This window comes from Rattus norvegicus, chromosome 6 (assembly GCF_021556685.1).
Source record: "Rattus norvegicus strain SHRSP/BbbUtx chromosome 6, alternate assembly SHRSP_T2T, whole genome shotgun sequence".
Lineage (NCBI taxonomy): Eukaryota > Metazoa > Chordata > Mammalia > Rodentia > Muridae > Rattus > Rattus norvegicus.
This window is the reverse complement of record NC_141539.1, coordinates 31,965,146-31,979,043: the sequence shown is the minus strand read 5'-3', so window position 1 is coordinate 31,979,043 and position 13,898 is coordinate 31,965,146. Positions and strand designations below refer to the sequence as shown.

Sequence of the window (13,898 nt, the reverse complement as noted above, 5' to 3'; positions counted from 1 at the left end):
TTCTGAACAGTATTTATAGGGGTCCTAGGGAAGCTTAACGCAGGAACTATACAAAAGCCATTGCGTTTCATCGGAGTCCACACCCCCAAGACACACACACACACACACACACACACACACACACACACACACACTACTGCCACTCATAAGCTAACCTTAAATCCTTGGGTTTCTCTGGGTTTAGGTTTTCATTTTAATTATTAGTTTAATTAGTTACTCAGGCTGGTCTCAGACTCCTTAGAGTGGAAACTGGCCCTGAGCTCCTGATCATCCTGCCTTCACTTTTCAAGTGCTGGGAATGCACACCCAGTTTGTGCTTTTTAGTTTTAGCTGTTTAACACCCTACTGAAAGCTAGAACTTGATTCTAATGCCCCTTTACTGAAAGATGAGAGCAATTTAACAGGCTGGGATCCCTAGGGACATCTCTCCCAGGCCTCCAGTTCTCTGGAGATCCTGGAGAAAGGAGATTCCATTCTGTAACTATTACCAAGTAGCCAGTCTCAACCTCTCAAAGCTGTTTACAAAATGCTCTAAGATCGCCTAAACATCTCTACATGACCCCAAGAGCCCATTTTACAAACCAGAAAGCCAAGGGGCTGGGAATGTACGCTGCAAAAGTACAAGGCTCGCTCAGCAGCACGAGACACTAGAAGCGCAAAAAGAAAAAGATGAGCAAAGGAAAAGAAAAGAAAATCTGGTGGCCTTAGCCTGGGACCTTGCAACACTAGCTTCTCCAGCTCGCCAACAGCAGACCAGTGGCAGCTCCGGGGCGGGGCTAGCGGGTGGGGGCGGGACCAGCGGGGTCATGTGACTCCCGGCCCGGAAGCTCTTGAGTAGAAGACACCACATCCCGGGTGACCCGTGTTGGAGCTGCTGGTTTAGGTGGTCTCCGGTGTCCACCACTATGGCCTGGACAAAGTACCAGTTGTTCCTGGCCGGGCTCATGCTGGTCACCGGCTCCATCAACACGCTTTCAGCAAAGTGAGTCTGGGTCAGGCCGGGAGGGACCTGCTGGGCCGGTGGGTACGGACATCCCGCCCGTCCCCTACTCTCCAACCCCACCAGCTCTCCACATTACCGAGAGCTCAGTCTCAGTCACGCTGGTGTGGACGAAGAGGTGAGAGGCCGGAAGAAAGCGGGCATCTGAACGCCACTTTGATTCGCGATCACTTCTATCTCCTAGCCTCAGTTTCCTCGTCTTTGAACCGAAGGGTTAGATCAGTTTTTCCCGGCGGCGCTCTTGGCGCTGCGGTCACAGACTGAGAGACTTCGTTAGGGGCTGGGGGTCTGCAGAAGAAGCACCGGTGCTCCAGGAGTGGCCGAGCTGAAGGGATAGGCAAGCCATTAGGAGGTGGCTATGGGGTCGATCATGAGGAAATAAAGGAATTAGACTACAACTTGATGCTTAGTTAGGACTCTAATGTGGCAGAGGTTTGGAGGCAGGAAAGAAAAGGGCCAACTCCAAGTGGCTTGTTGACAGCATCAAATGATGCCCACCTGGACTTTTCCCCTCTATAATCAGGGCACACCACCTGAGGAGTGACTTGTTGAAAGTGGGAGAATTGCAAAGAGACAGAATCAGTGTGGTAAACCCAAAGGTTTCCTCGAGGCTGGGAGCCACTCTGTGGCTCTGCCTATGATGAGAACACCTAGAAAGTGCCATCCAGAGAGGCGGGTGGTACAAACCAGTCTCAAAATGAAGCCACAAGGCTGACTGACCTCCAGGATCAAAGAAAGTGTCTATCTGGGAGAGGGAGTCCTTAACACAAACCAGAATGGTAGCTAGGTCCTTCCACTCTGGTGTGTGGGAGTAACAGTCTTCAAAGCTGAGAAATCCAACATGGTCTCCTCCGTTACAGGCCTCTGCTTTAACGTGTCAGTTCTTTGTCAGTTTATCTGCCTCCACCTCTGGGCAAGGCCTCTCTTAGTCTATTTACCCTCCAAAATCCTCAGTGTGCCGGTAGCATCTGCCCTTTGTCCAGTGTGTGCGTGCGTGCGCATGGGCCACACTGCTCCTCTCCAAGTCCAGCCTCAGTCTTACTGGGCCTGGCTAGGAGGAGAGTTGGTGTAGTGGCTCCTGGTAAAAGGCCTTCAGGGCTTCGCTCAAGGTTTCCTGGGCCTCTGTGCATTGAGAAGCTGGCTGTGAACCTTGCATAGCCATTTCTTATTTACTTCTCAGGCTTCTTGTGTCTGACAAAGTCTTTCAAAGCTGTGAAGTGTTCAAGGGAGAAGCAGACACTCATCAGGTGACTGTAAGGCAGCTACAGTGTGGAGGAGGAGAATTGACCAGGATAAAGTCCCTGTCTCTGAGATATTTAATATCGTGGTGGAAGAGACAGATGTGTACATGTGTACCAGTGACATGGGCCCCTCCAGTCCAGTCCCCTGTAGGAGGGCACAATCTATGGAACCCATGCAGTCTTTGGACCTATGCAGTCCATGGGCTTATCTCTGGGTGTCTTGTGATGAAATTCTCATACCAGCCAAGGACTGCTCCTAATGTTCAGAGTGGCTAGTAGCCTGTCCAGGCTGCTGTCCCCAGGAAGAATCCAAATGGTCATCTACTGCTTAGATAAACCAAGCTGACTCAGTCGTTCCTTTGAAAACCTCCTCCAAACCGGTCAGGCAGGAAGCCAAGGGATCCTCAGTCCAGGAAGCCCCACCCTTTGAGGCTGCTGGAGAGTCAGAAGGACTCCCGGTGAGTGCCTTAACCTTTGATCCTGTCCTTAGCCCATCACCTTTTGTGTGGCCTCTCAGGAGCACCAACCCCATCCTAAGATGGGGCCCAGAGCTGGACTGTAAACGTGGTTCTAAAGGAAACAATGAGAAAAGATACTCTGGGAGAAGGAAGCCACATGCTCACCAGGAGGCGGATACTGGTTAAAAATGGCATTGCTGGCCAGTAGTTCCCACTGGGTACAGCCAGGGCAGCCAGTACACAGCACCCAGGCCTACCAAGTTACAGGCCAACTACCTTGGTATCCTTTCCCGTGATCTTGGGGAGGGAAGTAGATGGGTTCATCATCCCTAGATGGGAAACCGAGGCACAGAAAGTCACGTGCAACTCCAACTCAGTTCCCAAGTGATGATTTCAGTCTGAGTCCAAGTGTTCCAACTCTAGAATCCATACCCTAACTACCAGGTAGGGCGGATACCTTACCATTAATTTTGGAAGACTTGCTGGTTATCTGTTTATCTTTTGAAACAAGGGTTTCACTGTGTAGTCTCTAGCTGGCCTTGAGCACAGGATCTTCCTGCCTTCACCTCCCAAGTACAGTTGTACGCATACAGTCGTACACCACCAAGCCCATGGGCATTTCATTATTGTTATGAACAAGAGTCATCCAGTCAGATCCCTACAATTTACAAAAGAGGTTGCTCTTTGTGACTTCGCTTACTGATATCAGTAGGGATTGGTACCCAGGCCTGGACATTAGTCCCATCCCCATCCTAGTCATTAGGACTGTCCCCAAAGTCCTGGCTCTGTGGGCTTCCTATCTCCCCACTGTGTCTAGAATGGGTAATCCTATAGATGGCATCTTCTACTTCCACCCCCCACCTCCAGGGTACCCTCCTCATGGGACTAGACAGCAAGCCTCTACCCTGGTCGGGGAATCCTGTCAGTCTTCCCACTTGCTCATTTTAAGAGCCTCTGGTGGACCTGGCCAGTGTCTCCTGCATAAGGAGCTCACTGCTGCCCTCCCTAGAGATTGGCCACCTCTGCAGGGACCACTGGTCAGCTCTCTTCTACCCACTCAGCATGCTTTAGAGGACGACAGAGAGCTATATCACATGTCCATAAGGAGAAAAGCCCACACTGCAACCTTGAATAATCCTGCACCCCTCTCTGAGTGTTGGCTAAGCTCCCTGCCTGGGAAGTTTTGCTTCTCCTTTCAGTGTCTGTTTCCTTGTCCCCTCACCAGCCACTTCTGCTGACTGTATTTTTGAGCCAGCCTGTCTGCCTGATTCGGTGCTCCTGGCCGGTCCCATTCCAGAGCCTCGGTGTCCAGATGCCGCTAAGGTTCTCACAAGAAGAACCAAAGTCAAACAGACCCTCAAAGCTCCCTCCTAAGCTGCTCCTGAGGCAACCCCCACCTCAGCTTCAGGGGGTTGAAGAGCCTACCCAGCCAGGGAGGGCTTATGAACCTGGCTTGCCTCCTCCACCTGTGGGCTGGAGACCCTGTGCTGCATCACCAGGCCCCTGAGAGAAGAAGCTCCCGCCGTCCCTTCAGCTTTTGTCTTCAGCACCTACCCTTTGGGTTCTGTGAATGGCTTGGCATTGTTGCTTCAGTGTGGAGCAGCTTGAGAGAGCCTGTCAGGAGGTCAGTGCAGAGGAATGGAGAGAACATCAGATTTGTCATGAGAATCTCTGCCCTGTTCCCCCACAAAACTGCAGGAAGGTCTCACCAACAGCACTGGAGGGTTCCCCAACCATGTACCCTCTCATGGGGAAATCACAGCCCTTCTGAGACCCCTGGATGAGACAAAGAAGCTGTCTCACTACTTGGACAACCTGTGGGTTCAGGAGGAAGTGGCACCAATTGTGCAGGAATCAGCAGTGACTGGACATTTCAGACACTAATTCAGTGTCTGTCACCCCTGGGTGCACCACTAGAATGCTGAGCTTTGAGTGTAAGCAAGGGAAGTCTCCTCCAAGTGACTCACCGCCCAGCAGAGTTAGCCACCCCACAGCCTGCCTGGTGACACTCGGGGAACCCTGAGGGAAGCTGGCCTCTGCCAGCTGAGGGAATCCCCCCCCTAAGGTTTCACATGAAGGTGTCTAGAGGAAATGGAGGCCCACCTGCAGGGCTGCCTCTCTCCTCACCTCAGGAGAAACAGTCTAGAGTAAGAAGGCTGGGAAAAGTTGAAGGGTGAAGGCACAGAAACTGGACGTTAGCATCTCCAATACCAGCCCTGGCTACTAGCCCAGTCGTTTACTGTGAGTCCTGTGGCCCATCTTGGACCCTAGACATCTCCATATGTCGAATAAGGGTTTTTGCAGGATGAGAGCTAAGTTTCTTTTGCTTCCACATGTCATGGCTGTGAAACTTCGGAGACACCATGCAGAACCCCTTTAGCCTCATCTGTCTCGGGTAGCAGTGGGTCACTGCGTGCGTTGTGTTTTGTAAAGAAGAAAAAGAGCTGTGGATGTGTTTGATAGAAGCATGGTATGGTGAGGTAGGAGGGGTTCCTTGGCTTCCCTTCCCCTGAAGTACCAGCCATACCATGGATATAGTGTAGAACAGAGTTTATTTAGGGCATGGGGAAGGGAGTTGGGAAGGGAGGAAAGAGTGAGGGAAGGAGGGGAGAGAGGAACAAAGGGGTCGGGGAGAAAAGAGTCAGAGTAAGAGATTAAGGCTAGGAGGAGGCAAACAGCCCCCCCCTTTTAAATTTATTTATTTATTATATATAAGTACACTGTAATGTCTTCAGACACACCAGAAGAGGGCATCAGATCTCATTACAGATGGTTGTGAGCCACCACGTGGTTGCTGGGAATTGAACTCAGGTCCTCTGGAAGAACAGTCAGTGCTCTTAACCACTGAGCCATCACTCTAGCCCCCAGCCCCTTTTATAGTAAGCCAGGCCTGCCTGGCTGTTGCCAGCTAACTGTGGGGTGGAGCCTAGAAGGAACGCCAACAGCTCCCCCAGGAACGTGTAAGCAGCCCAGTGAGACCACACTGACCCCACCCAGGGCAAGGTGGTTCTGATGCCTGGGGAATGGGAAGGGGAAAGGACTTGAAGGGGTGTGTACTGAACCCCCCGAGGCCTGGCTTTTAGGGCTTGTGTTATCTACTAGTTTGACACCTGTCAGTGTTGGCCTGGGAATCTCTGGAGCCCAGTTGTGTGTGACAGAACACCGACCTGTGTGTGTTCTCTGTGTTTCTGATAGCTGCATCAGGGCTTGACCACAGGTGTGCACGTTGTCAGCTGGGAAAACCCAAACTTCCCTCTGCATCCTGAGCCTGAGTCGCCCTCTGAAAGCGACAGTCCTTATAAGGCTTAATTACACCACCTGTGCAGTGTGCTCTACACAGGCCTGGCACAGGCAGGGCTCAAAGAGTTACCTGTTAAAAAACATGTTTGTGGTGGTGCATGCCTTTGACTCCAGCAGAGGCAAGTGGATTTGTGTGAGTTTGGGACCAGTCTGGTCCTCATTGTGAGTTTTTAGCCAGCCAGGGCTACCTATTGAGACCCTGTCTCATAGGAGAAAATAAAAAGTCTTTTAGGCTAAAGAGTTGTTGAGGAAGCAGGGCCAGGCATCAAAGAGCCATCTGACTTTAAGGGGCATAGCTGTCATCCTCAGACACTTTGAGGATGGATTTGGGACCTTGTCTGTGAAACATGCATTGTGAGCCAAGACCCCTACTCTTGTCTCCTCCCAGGCCTGAAGACTCGCACTGTGTTGGTAACTGACACCTAGTCCCTTGGTTGGATAGGTTCTTTGATACAAAGAGATCCCATTTCTCTAGTCAGAAGCCAGCCAAGCAATACCTGTCCAGACAAACCAGGCCTACCTTGTAGAGAAAGCATAACTGCTCTTAAAGAGAAAGTTTCAACTAGGCAGCCGGCCAGCTAACTTCCCACAAGGCAGGCCCATACTGTTTCTGTTGCATCATCAGAGGCCACCTCAGACCTGTGGGAAATAAATCTCATGGACACTGGGCTTGGGGCCAAAGCATCTATCACATTCACAAGCTACGGTCTGGAAGGCTCAGTCAGTCACTCAAAACATCGGGCTGTGCAGGGAGCAGCGGGAGGAGAGTGCGGAAGGGCCTCTGCTAAACTGATTCAGACCTCAGCGAGTATGGGACCAGAATGAGCATTAGATGTGACCTGCACAAGCAGCCCAGGGTGCTTCTGGGTAATAGCCACACTGCTAGATCTAGGTCTGGAAGGTCTTAAGTGTCAGTCTGTGATCTAAAAGTATAGCACCAGGATGAGGAAATGACTTCCATTTTGTGTTCAGGTGGCAACAATTCAGAATGATGGGTATAGCTGCCTGAAGGGTTCTGGGCTAGATTGGGACCAGTCCCACCACTGGTCTCTGTCTGTGGTGGTTCTCATTGGCACGTTACGCCGTAACAAGTATCACATGTATTAGGTATTAGCAAGGCGTTCAAGGCTGTGAAGGATTTAATGATCTCCTGGACCAGAGTGCCCCTCTAGGCCAGAGGCTTGGCTGGCTGGTTGGATGGATGGTAAGTTGGTTGGTTGACTGGCTGGCTAGCTGGTTGGTTGGTTAGTTGGTTGGCTGGTTGGCTGGCCTGTCGGCCGGCTGGTTGGTGGCAGATCTCTACACATAGTCCAAGCTAGCCTCAAACTCACTGTGTAGCTCAGACTGATCTTGAGCTCACATCAGGCTTGACCTCTTTAATGCTAAGCTTACAGATGTGTGGCCTCCTCCCCAGATGACCAAAGACTCTTGGTACTTTTTGTGTACTGTTCCCTTTAACAATCCAAAGACTTCAAAAGGCACCACACAAGTTACAATAAAGTTATCAGATATGAGAGAGCAACTTTGCTGCCAATCTTGGTACGTTCCTATAATCCCAGCACTCAGGAACCTGAGGCAGGAGGATTTCAAGTTCAAGTCTAGATTGTATAGTGAGACCTTGTCTCAGGAAAAAAAGAGAAAAGGGAGGGGGAATCTTGTTTTTACCATGAGTGTGTGTAATACACTAAATTTTAAGTGGTGGTTTAGTCTTATTTTTGAGGAGTAATGAACAATGGACATAACATGTTTCATATAAACAACACTGGTGTAATATCTGATTTCTAAGTTGATGAAGTATGTCTTAAAACTCCTAACCATGGAGACAGGCTCCTCTGAAAAGCAGTGTCATCTGGGACTGACTGAGTCCAGCCAGGTGGACAGTTGATCATGCCACCAGTCTGACCTTCCCTCTTGCTGCAGGTGGGCGGACAACTTCGAAGCTGAGGGCTGTGGAGGAAGCCAGGAGCACAGCTTCAAGCATCCCTTCGTCCAGGTACCAGTGTAATCCTCCTGCCCATCCCCCGGGTTTTATCCAGGCACCCCTGCACCTGGTCTCTTTCCCAGTCTAAGCCAGCATAGTTCCCCAAAAGCTATGCACCTCTCTGCTCTCCCAGAATAGAGTCAAGAGTTCCGAGAGCACTCCTGGAAGGGCCTAGTTGTCTATGGGAGGTCTGCATGAGTCCTGCTGAGCGCTCACACTCTCACTGTGTGGACATGTGGAAACACTAGCTCCAGTGAGAAGAGTATCTATGCATCTCCCTTGAGCACAGAGCTTCACGGGCATGGGCACATGAAAGATCCCCATTTCTGGACTGAGAGTTGGAAGTTATTCCCCAGTGTGGCCATCGAGCCTTCCATGAGCCTTTGAACTGTCTGAGTCTGTTCTATATCTGGATTGGAAACCGTCTGCCTGACAGGCTGATTTTTACACTGTGCCACACTCCATAGGGTGTCCAATCAGATGTTCTGGGGCCCCTGTGACAGGCCTAGTGGCCTGGCTGGCCACCCACAGCTGCTCCACCTTTGTCTGTTTGACATTTTGGAGTTCTAGGTTAGCTCTTGCCTAAAGTGCAGTTATGTTAGAACAAAACACAATACTACTAAAGGTGACCCCAAGAGCCTCAGTGCAGATTCCTTGTGTCCTGTTCCTGCAGGCAGTGGGCATGTTCCTGGGAGAGTTCTCGTGCCTTGCTGCCTTCTACCTGCTCAAATGCCGAGCCAGAAGACAATCAGACTCCAGTGTAGAGCCCCGGCAGCCCTTCAACGCCCTACTTTTCCTGCCCCCAGCCCTATGTGACATGACTGGGACTAGCATCATGTATGTGGGTAAGTAAGTAACCTGGCCAGCGAGGCCATGCTTAAGGGACTCCCTGAGAGTCAACATCACCCTCGACACCTATGGCTCCCCCACAGAATTCATTTGTGCCTCTCCAAGACTTAGTAAGGGCAAGCTCATCTTGTTCCTACTCCCTGGGACATCTTGCTGGCAGCCAGCCTCTGCCCTTAACAGCTAGTAATCAAGTCTGCTCTTTGCTAGCCCTGAACATGACCAGTGCCTCAAGCTTCCAGATGCTGCGGGGTGCAGTGATCATCTTCACAGGCCTGTTCTCAGTGGCCTTCCTGGACCGGAGGCTGGTACCAAGCCAGTGGCTGGGCATCCTGATCACTATTGCGGGACTGGTGGTCGTTGGCCTGGCTGACCTCCTGAGCAAGCATGACAGTCAACACAAGCTCAGTGAAGTAATCACAGGTGAGGCAACTGCTCCTCCTGTCCCCTCCCCTCTGGAAGCCTACAGAAAGTTAACCCACAGATTCACCCAGGCCCTGCCGTCCATGTGTCCTGGGTTGGGTCATATACCTGCTCTTGATGAGTAGAAGTATGAGGGAGACCAGAAGAAGTGTGACTGGACCAAGGAAGAGAGAAGACAAGCAGCATGAGGAGGCTATCTAGTCCTGTGGAACAGAAGGGCCAATCACTGACACATGCCCAGTCCCAAGCTTTTCTCATCATAGTAACCCAGACCCAGCAGGAACCGCTGTAGCACACTGTACCCTGAAGTGACCTCCTGAGCCCATCAGGTTCACAGATGAACCTGACGTGTCTTGTCTTAAGCCTGCTGCTCCCTGAAGGACCTACCTACCACAGGTGCAGTCTCAGGCCAAGGCAGGTCTCTGGCCCTTCTGGAAGCCTAGGCCTGCTTGCTGTCCTACCCTCAAGGCCAGGAAGTCAGGACCCATGCTCAACCCTGAAAAACCAGGAAGCTGACTTGCTGTTTTGTCCCTGGACTCTCCCATCACTACCCACAACCCTAGTTCCCGGTGCCCTGCTTGACTGGAGCTTCTTTTCCTCAGGTGACTTGTTGATCATCATGGCCCAGATCATCATTGCCATCCAGATGGTGCTAGAGGAGAAGTTTGTCTACAAACACAACATCCACCCACTCCAGGCAGTGGGCATCGAGGGTGCGTGTGGGCACAGGCCTGGGAGCAGTGGCTGGAGGGAAGGGTCTACTGGGGCAGTGTGTGCTGTGACACATAAAAGTGGGCTGGTAGCTTGATAGAGTGAGCCTCCATTCCTCAGAGGGGCACAGGCCAGGTGAGAGGGACAGAAGGAAAATGAGCAAGACATACACCTCTTCTAGAGGGACTGACAGCCAGGAAGGGGCCAGACAGTGCATCTGAGCTTTGACCAGTTATACTCAGGTACCTCATTGCTGGGCAGTTCTGAGTCTCTCAGAGCCACAGCTCCAACAGGCAGGGGGAAGGAAGAGGGGCTTCCTGACAGGGTGAGTTTGGAAACCAGTGAGTTGCAATATCGGGTTGACACTGGGCAGAGGGACAGACCCCGGGAGTGCACAACAGGAACCTAACAAAGACGGTGATTCAGAGATGAGAGCGCCTGTGGGCCGTGCTGGGAGCCCAGGCAGGGTGGCGAATGTGATGTCTGTGTTTGCCTCCCCCAGGCTTCTTCGGCTTTGTGATCCTCTCCCTACTGCTGGTACCCATGTACTACATCCCCACTGCCTCCTTTAGTGGCAACCCTCGTGGGGTGCTGGAAGACGCTCTGGATGCCTTCTGCCAGGTGGGCCGGCAGCCCCTGATCGCCCTGGCTCTGCTGGGTAACATCAGCAGCATTGCCTTCTTCAACTTTTCGGGGATCAGTGTCACCAAGGAACTGAGTGCCACCACCCGCATGGTACTAGACACCCTGCGCACCGTGGTCATCTGGGCCTTCACCCTCGCACTGGGCTGGGAGGTCTTCCATCCACTGCAGATCCTTGGTTTCCTCATCCTCCTTATGGGCACCGCCCTGTACAACGGGCTGCACCGACCACTGCTAGCCTGCCTGTCCAGACGCTGGCGACACCCTACCCAGGAGGGAGAGCAAGAGAGACTGCTGGGTGACAGCCGGACTCCCATCAATGAGACCAGCTGAGCTGCAGTGGGATCTCTATTGCCACCAGATGGCTGAGGCCATGCAGACCGGTGGGCTGTGAGTGCCCTGTCCCAAGGCCTCACCCCACCCATCCCTACTGACCCCACTGCACAGTTGCTGCTGGAGAGGATGGGAGGACACCAGGTCCTGCTTTATTCCTGAGGCCTGAAATATTGGGACCCAGCCCCCACAGGCTCAGCTATGGCAACCACTCTCAGCCTCCCAGTTCTGCTGCACTAGAACAAAATTGCGAACTTGAATGGCAAGAAATTACAACCCTAGTATTTCTGTTACACACTAACTTGTGGTAGAATATCTAGCTTCTGAACTGTAAGCTACAGAGAAGTCAGCTAACAGGTTCAAACCAGAACTAAGAGACTATTCTGCAAAGCCTGTCTAAAAACCTGGTTTCTGGCTCAGCTGCAGGCTCTGTGCGTGCCCAGGTCTGTGCTTTGCAGCACAGGTGTACATAATGTGTCCTTGGTGCCTTGCAGCCCCAGCATCCTGTGGGCCTCTGATTGTCACTGGTATGAGAAAAGAGTTGCACACCAGTATTCCTCCTCCCCATGGTGGGCTCTTTGATATTTTTATTTTGGTTTGGCTTGGGGTTTTTGCCATTACATGGCCCTGGCTATCCTGAAACTCATGATGTAGACCAGGCTAACCTCAAACTCACAGAGATTCACCTACTACTTCCTCAGTGCGGATTAAAAGTGTACATCTTCATGCCCAACACTTCCTTGATGTTTTGATGTTCTGTTCTTCAGACCCCAAGGCCTCTCTGCCTGGGGCATTCCTGGCAGCCCTTGGAAATCACTTCACAAACTTGTTTTGTTTTCTTTTGTTTTGTTTGAAACGAAAGTCTTATTGTGTAGCACCAGCATTCAACTTCCTCACACTCAGCCTTCCTGCCTCACCCTCCCAAGTGCTGAGAGACTGGAATGCGAAGCACTGCCCAGAAAAGCTTCCATTTTAAACTAAGGAGACCAAAGCCTGTTGGCAAGAGGGATCTGTGCTTACTGCCAGCTTGGGCCAAAGACCTGAGAGGCCTCTATATCCGCAGCTCCATGACTGTTAGACCTAGAGCCAGTGTGGCCCCACTCCCAGTAATCCAGACCCATAGTGTCCACAGGATGACATACTTACCAGGGGTCTTCCTTAGTGGGTAAGCTGGCATCCCCAGCACTGGGTTAAATGCTTCATCCTCACTCCCTCTCATGATATCTGCAAAGGGAAAAGCCAAGGCACTCCCAGGAGGCAAAGTGAGGCACGCACAGAACCAGTGTCCCAACCAGCCACGTGTGGCCCACTGCTATACAGGTCTCTGTGAGCCTTTGGGGTGGCTTTCTATGACTGGGCTAAAAAAACTAATATTGTTACCCTGCAGATGCTCTCACTCTCGGTAGAAGAAAGGCAGCAGGAAGGAGCCCTGGGGCCCTGGCCGCCCTTAATTACATACAGCCTTGCCTGTGGGGATGTTTTAAGTGGGGATGTCCTAAGTGGCAGTTCAATAGTAAACACTAACAGCTTTCTTTGTGAGGGGAAGGGGCCTTGATTAGCAAAGCCCTTGCATTTGACTCCAACAGATTCTAATGGTGTGTCAAGGAAGGAAACTTCCTTTCTGTTAGCTCGGAGTCCCAGAGCCCCAAGCTTCTCTGGACTACAGTCTGTCACAGGGAGAAGTAAATGGGAATTCTGTGCCTATTTACTCAAGGTGACAGAAAGTGGCAGCTGTCTTGTACAAAAATAAAAACCAGGGCCCTACAATGTTGTTTTGGAGTTTGTTTTTTAAGAAGAAATGAAAAATTGTCAACGTTAGACATTTTTTAATGAAAGAAAACAAGCCTAAAAGTATCATCTAGAAAAAATGTTGAGTGTCAAAAGTACAAATGTCATTTACTCCTTACAGTGAAGACCCTATAGCTACAGGTAAAAGCACTTGCCTCGAAAGCCTGAAGCCCTGAGTTCAACCCCCAGAACCCTCAGTGGGAGGAGCAAACTGAGTCCTGAATTTGTCCTCTGACATTCATGCATTCTGTGGCACACATGCACCCACATTCACATATATATCATACACATGTGGTTGTAACAATTCAAAAAATCCTGAAAGGCGCTACACTGGCCCAAAATGGAAAGCCCCCCCCCCGGGGTGGGGGGCACAACCTATTACAAACAATGCCAGATGCCCTGGTTCCTTGCCCATCCCGTTCTGCCACAGATGGAGAGACCAGAGTTGGTAGACAGACTCGCCCATGGACTGCCCTACTTGTGCTAAACAAGCATGTGTCACCACGTCCACCTTCCTACATCTCTCAAAACCCAAGATCAGCAGGAGTCTGAAATCTTAGAAGTCTGGGTTACCATTCTTTAACACTTTTTGTGGAGAGAGGTTGAGATTGGGTTTCTCTATGTAACAGTCCTGGCTGTCCTGGAACCTCGGACTCGATTTGTAGACCAGCCTAGCCTCCAACTCACAGAGATCTTCCTGCCTCCACTGCTAGAATAATGGGATTAAAGGTGTGAGCCACCACCACCCAGCTTGAACATTGAACACTTTTTTAGACATGGGGAAACTGAGTTCTGAGGCAGAGCCACTATGGCTCTCCGGCTCTTAATCCTGTCATTGCTTATGGGAATGGCCTAGTGGCAGCTCAATAGTAAACAAAACACTAACATCCTTAGCGTTTGGGGTTTGGGAGCAGTGACCCATAGAAGCTCATGATTCACTCTTGAAATCTTAATCAAAAGTGTGAGTGTAGCATTGAGCTCCGTTCTGTAATGCTGCCATCTATGACTTCTATGGAGTAACTGTGTTCTTTGCCACAAAAAACCAATAACCCAGAAATGAGGACACATGGGCTTTTGCAGTCTAACCTGTCCCTTGCTCCCTACAAGTGCACCCACCTACTGTGCTTGAGAAAGGCTTCTCACCTCTGGGGAGGCTCCTGAGGTTGGTCAGCCGG

At 51.1% G+C, this 13,898-nt stretch overlaps 1 protein-coding gene across 2 annotated transcripts; it reads left to right on the top strand.

Moving 5' to 3' along the window:
• Positions 1-832: 832 nt before the first annotated feature.
• On the top strand, positions 833-12,702 carry Slc35f6 (solute carrier family 35, member F6). 2 transcript variants are annotated; one of them, XM_087552524.1, is made up of 6 exons: positions 833-4,323; positions 7,920-7,992; positions 8,654-8,825; positions 9,037-9,249; positions 9,852-9,962; positions 10,463-12,702. In XM_087552524.1, the coding sequence occupies exons 1-6, from the start codon at positions 4,142-4,144 to the stop codon at positions 10,933-10,935; spliced, it is 1,224 nt and encodes a 407-aa protein (XP_087408650.1). In that variant the 5' UTR covers positions 833-4,141; the 3' UTR covers positions 10,936-12,702.
• Positions 12,703-13,898: the final 1,196 nt, after the last annotated feature.

What these genes read in the sequence shown, in the direction of transcription:
- Slc35f6 (XM_087552524.1), top strand. Translation starts at nt 4,142, where the DNA reads ATGAACCTGGCTTGCCTCCTCCACCTGTGGGCTGGAGACCCTGTGCTG. An exon ending in GACTAGCATCATGTATGTGG is followed by an intron (nt 8,826 to 9,036) that starts GTAAGTAAGTAA and finishes GCTCTTTGCTAG; the next exon opens with CCCTGAACATGACCAGTGCC. An exon ending in CCAGGCAGTGGGCATCGAGG is followed by an intron (nt 9,963 to 10,462) that starts GTGCGTGTGGGC and finishes TGCCTCCCCCAG; the next exon opens with GCTTCTTCGGCTTTGTGATC.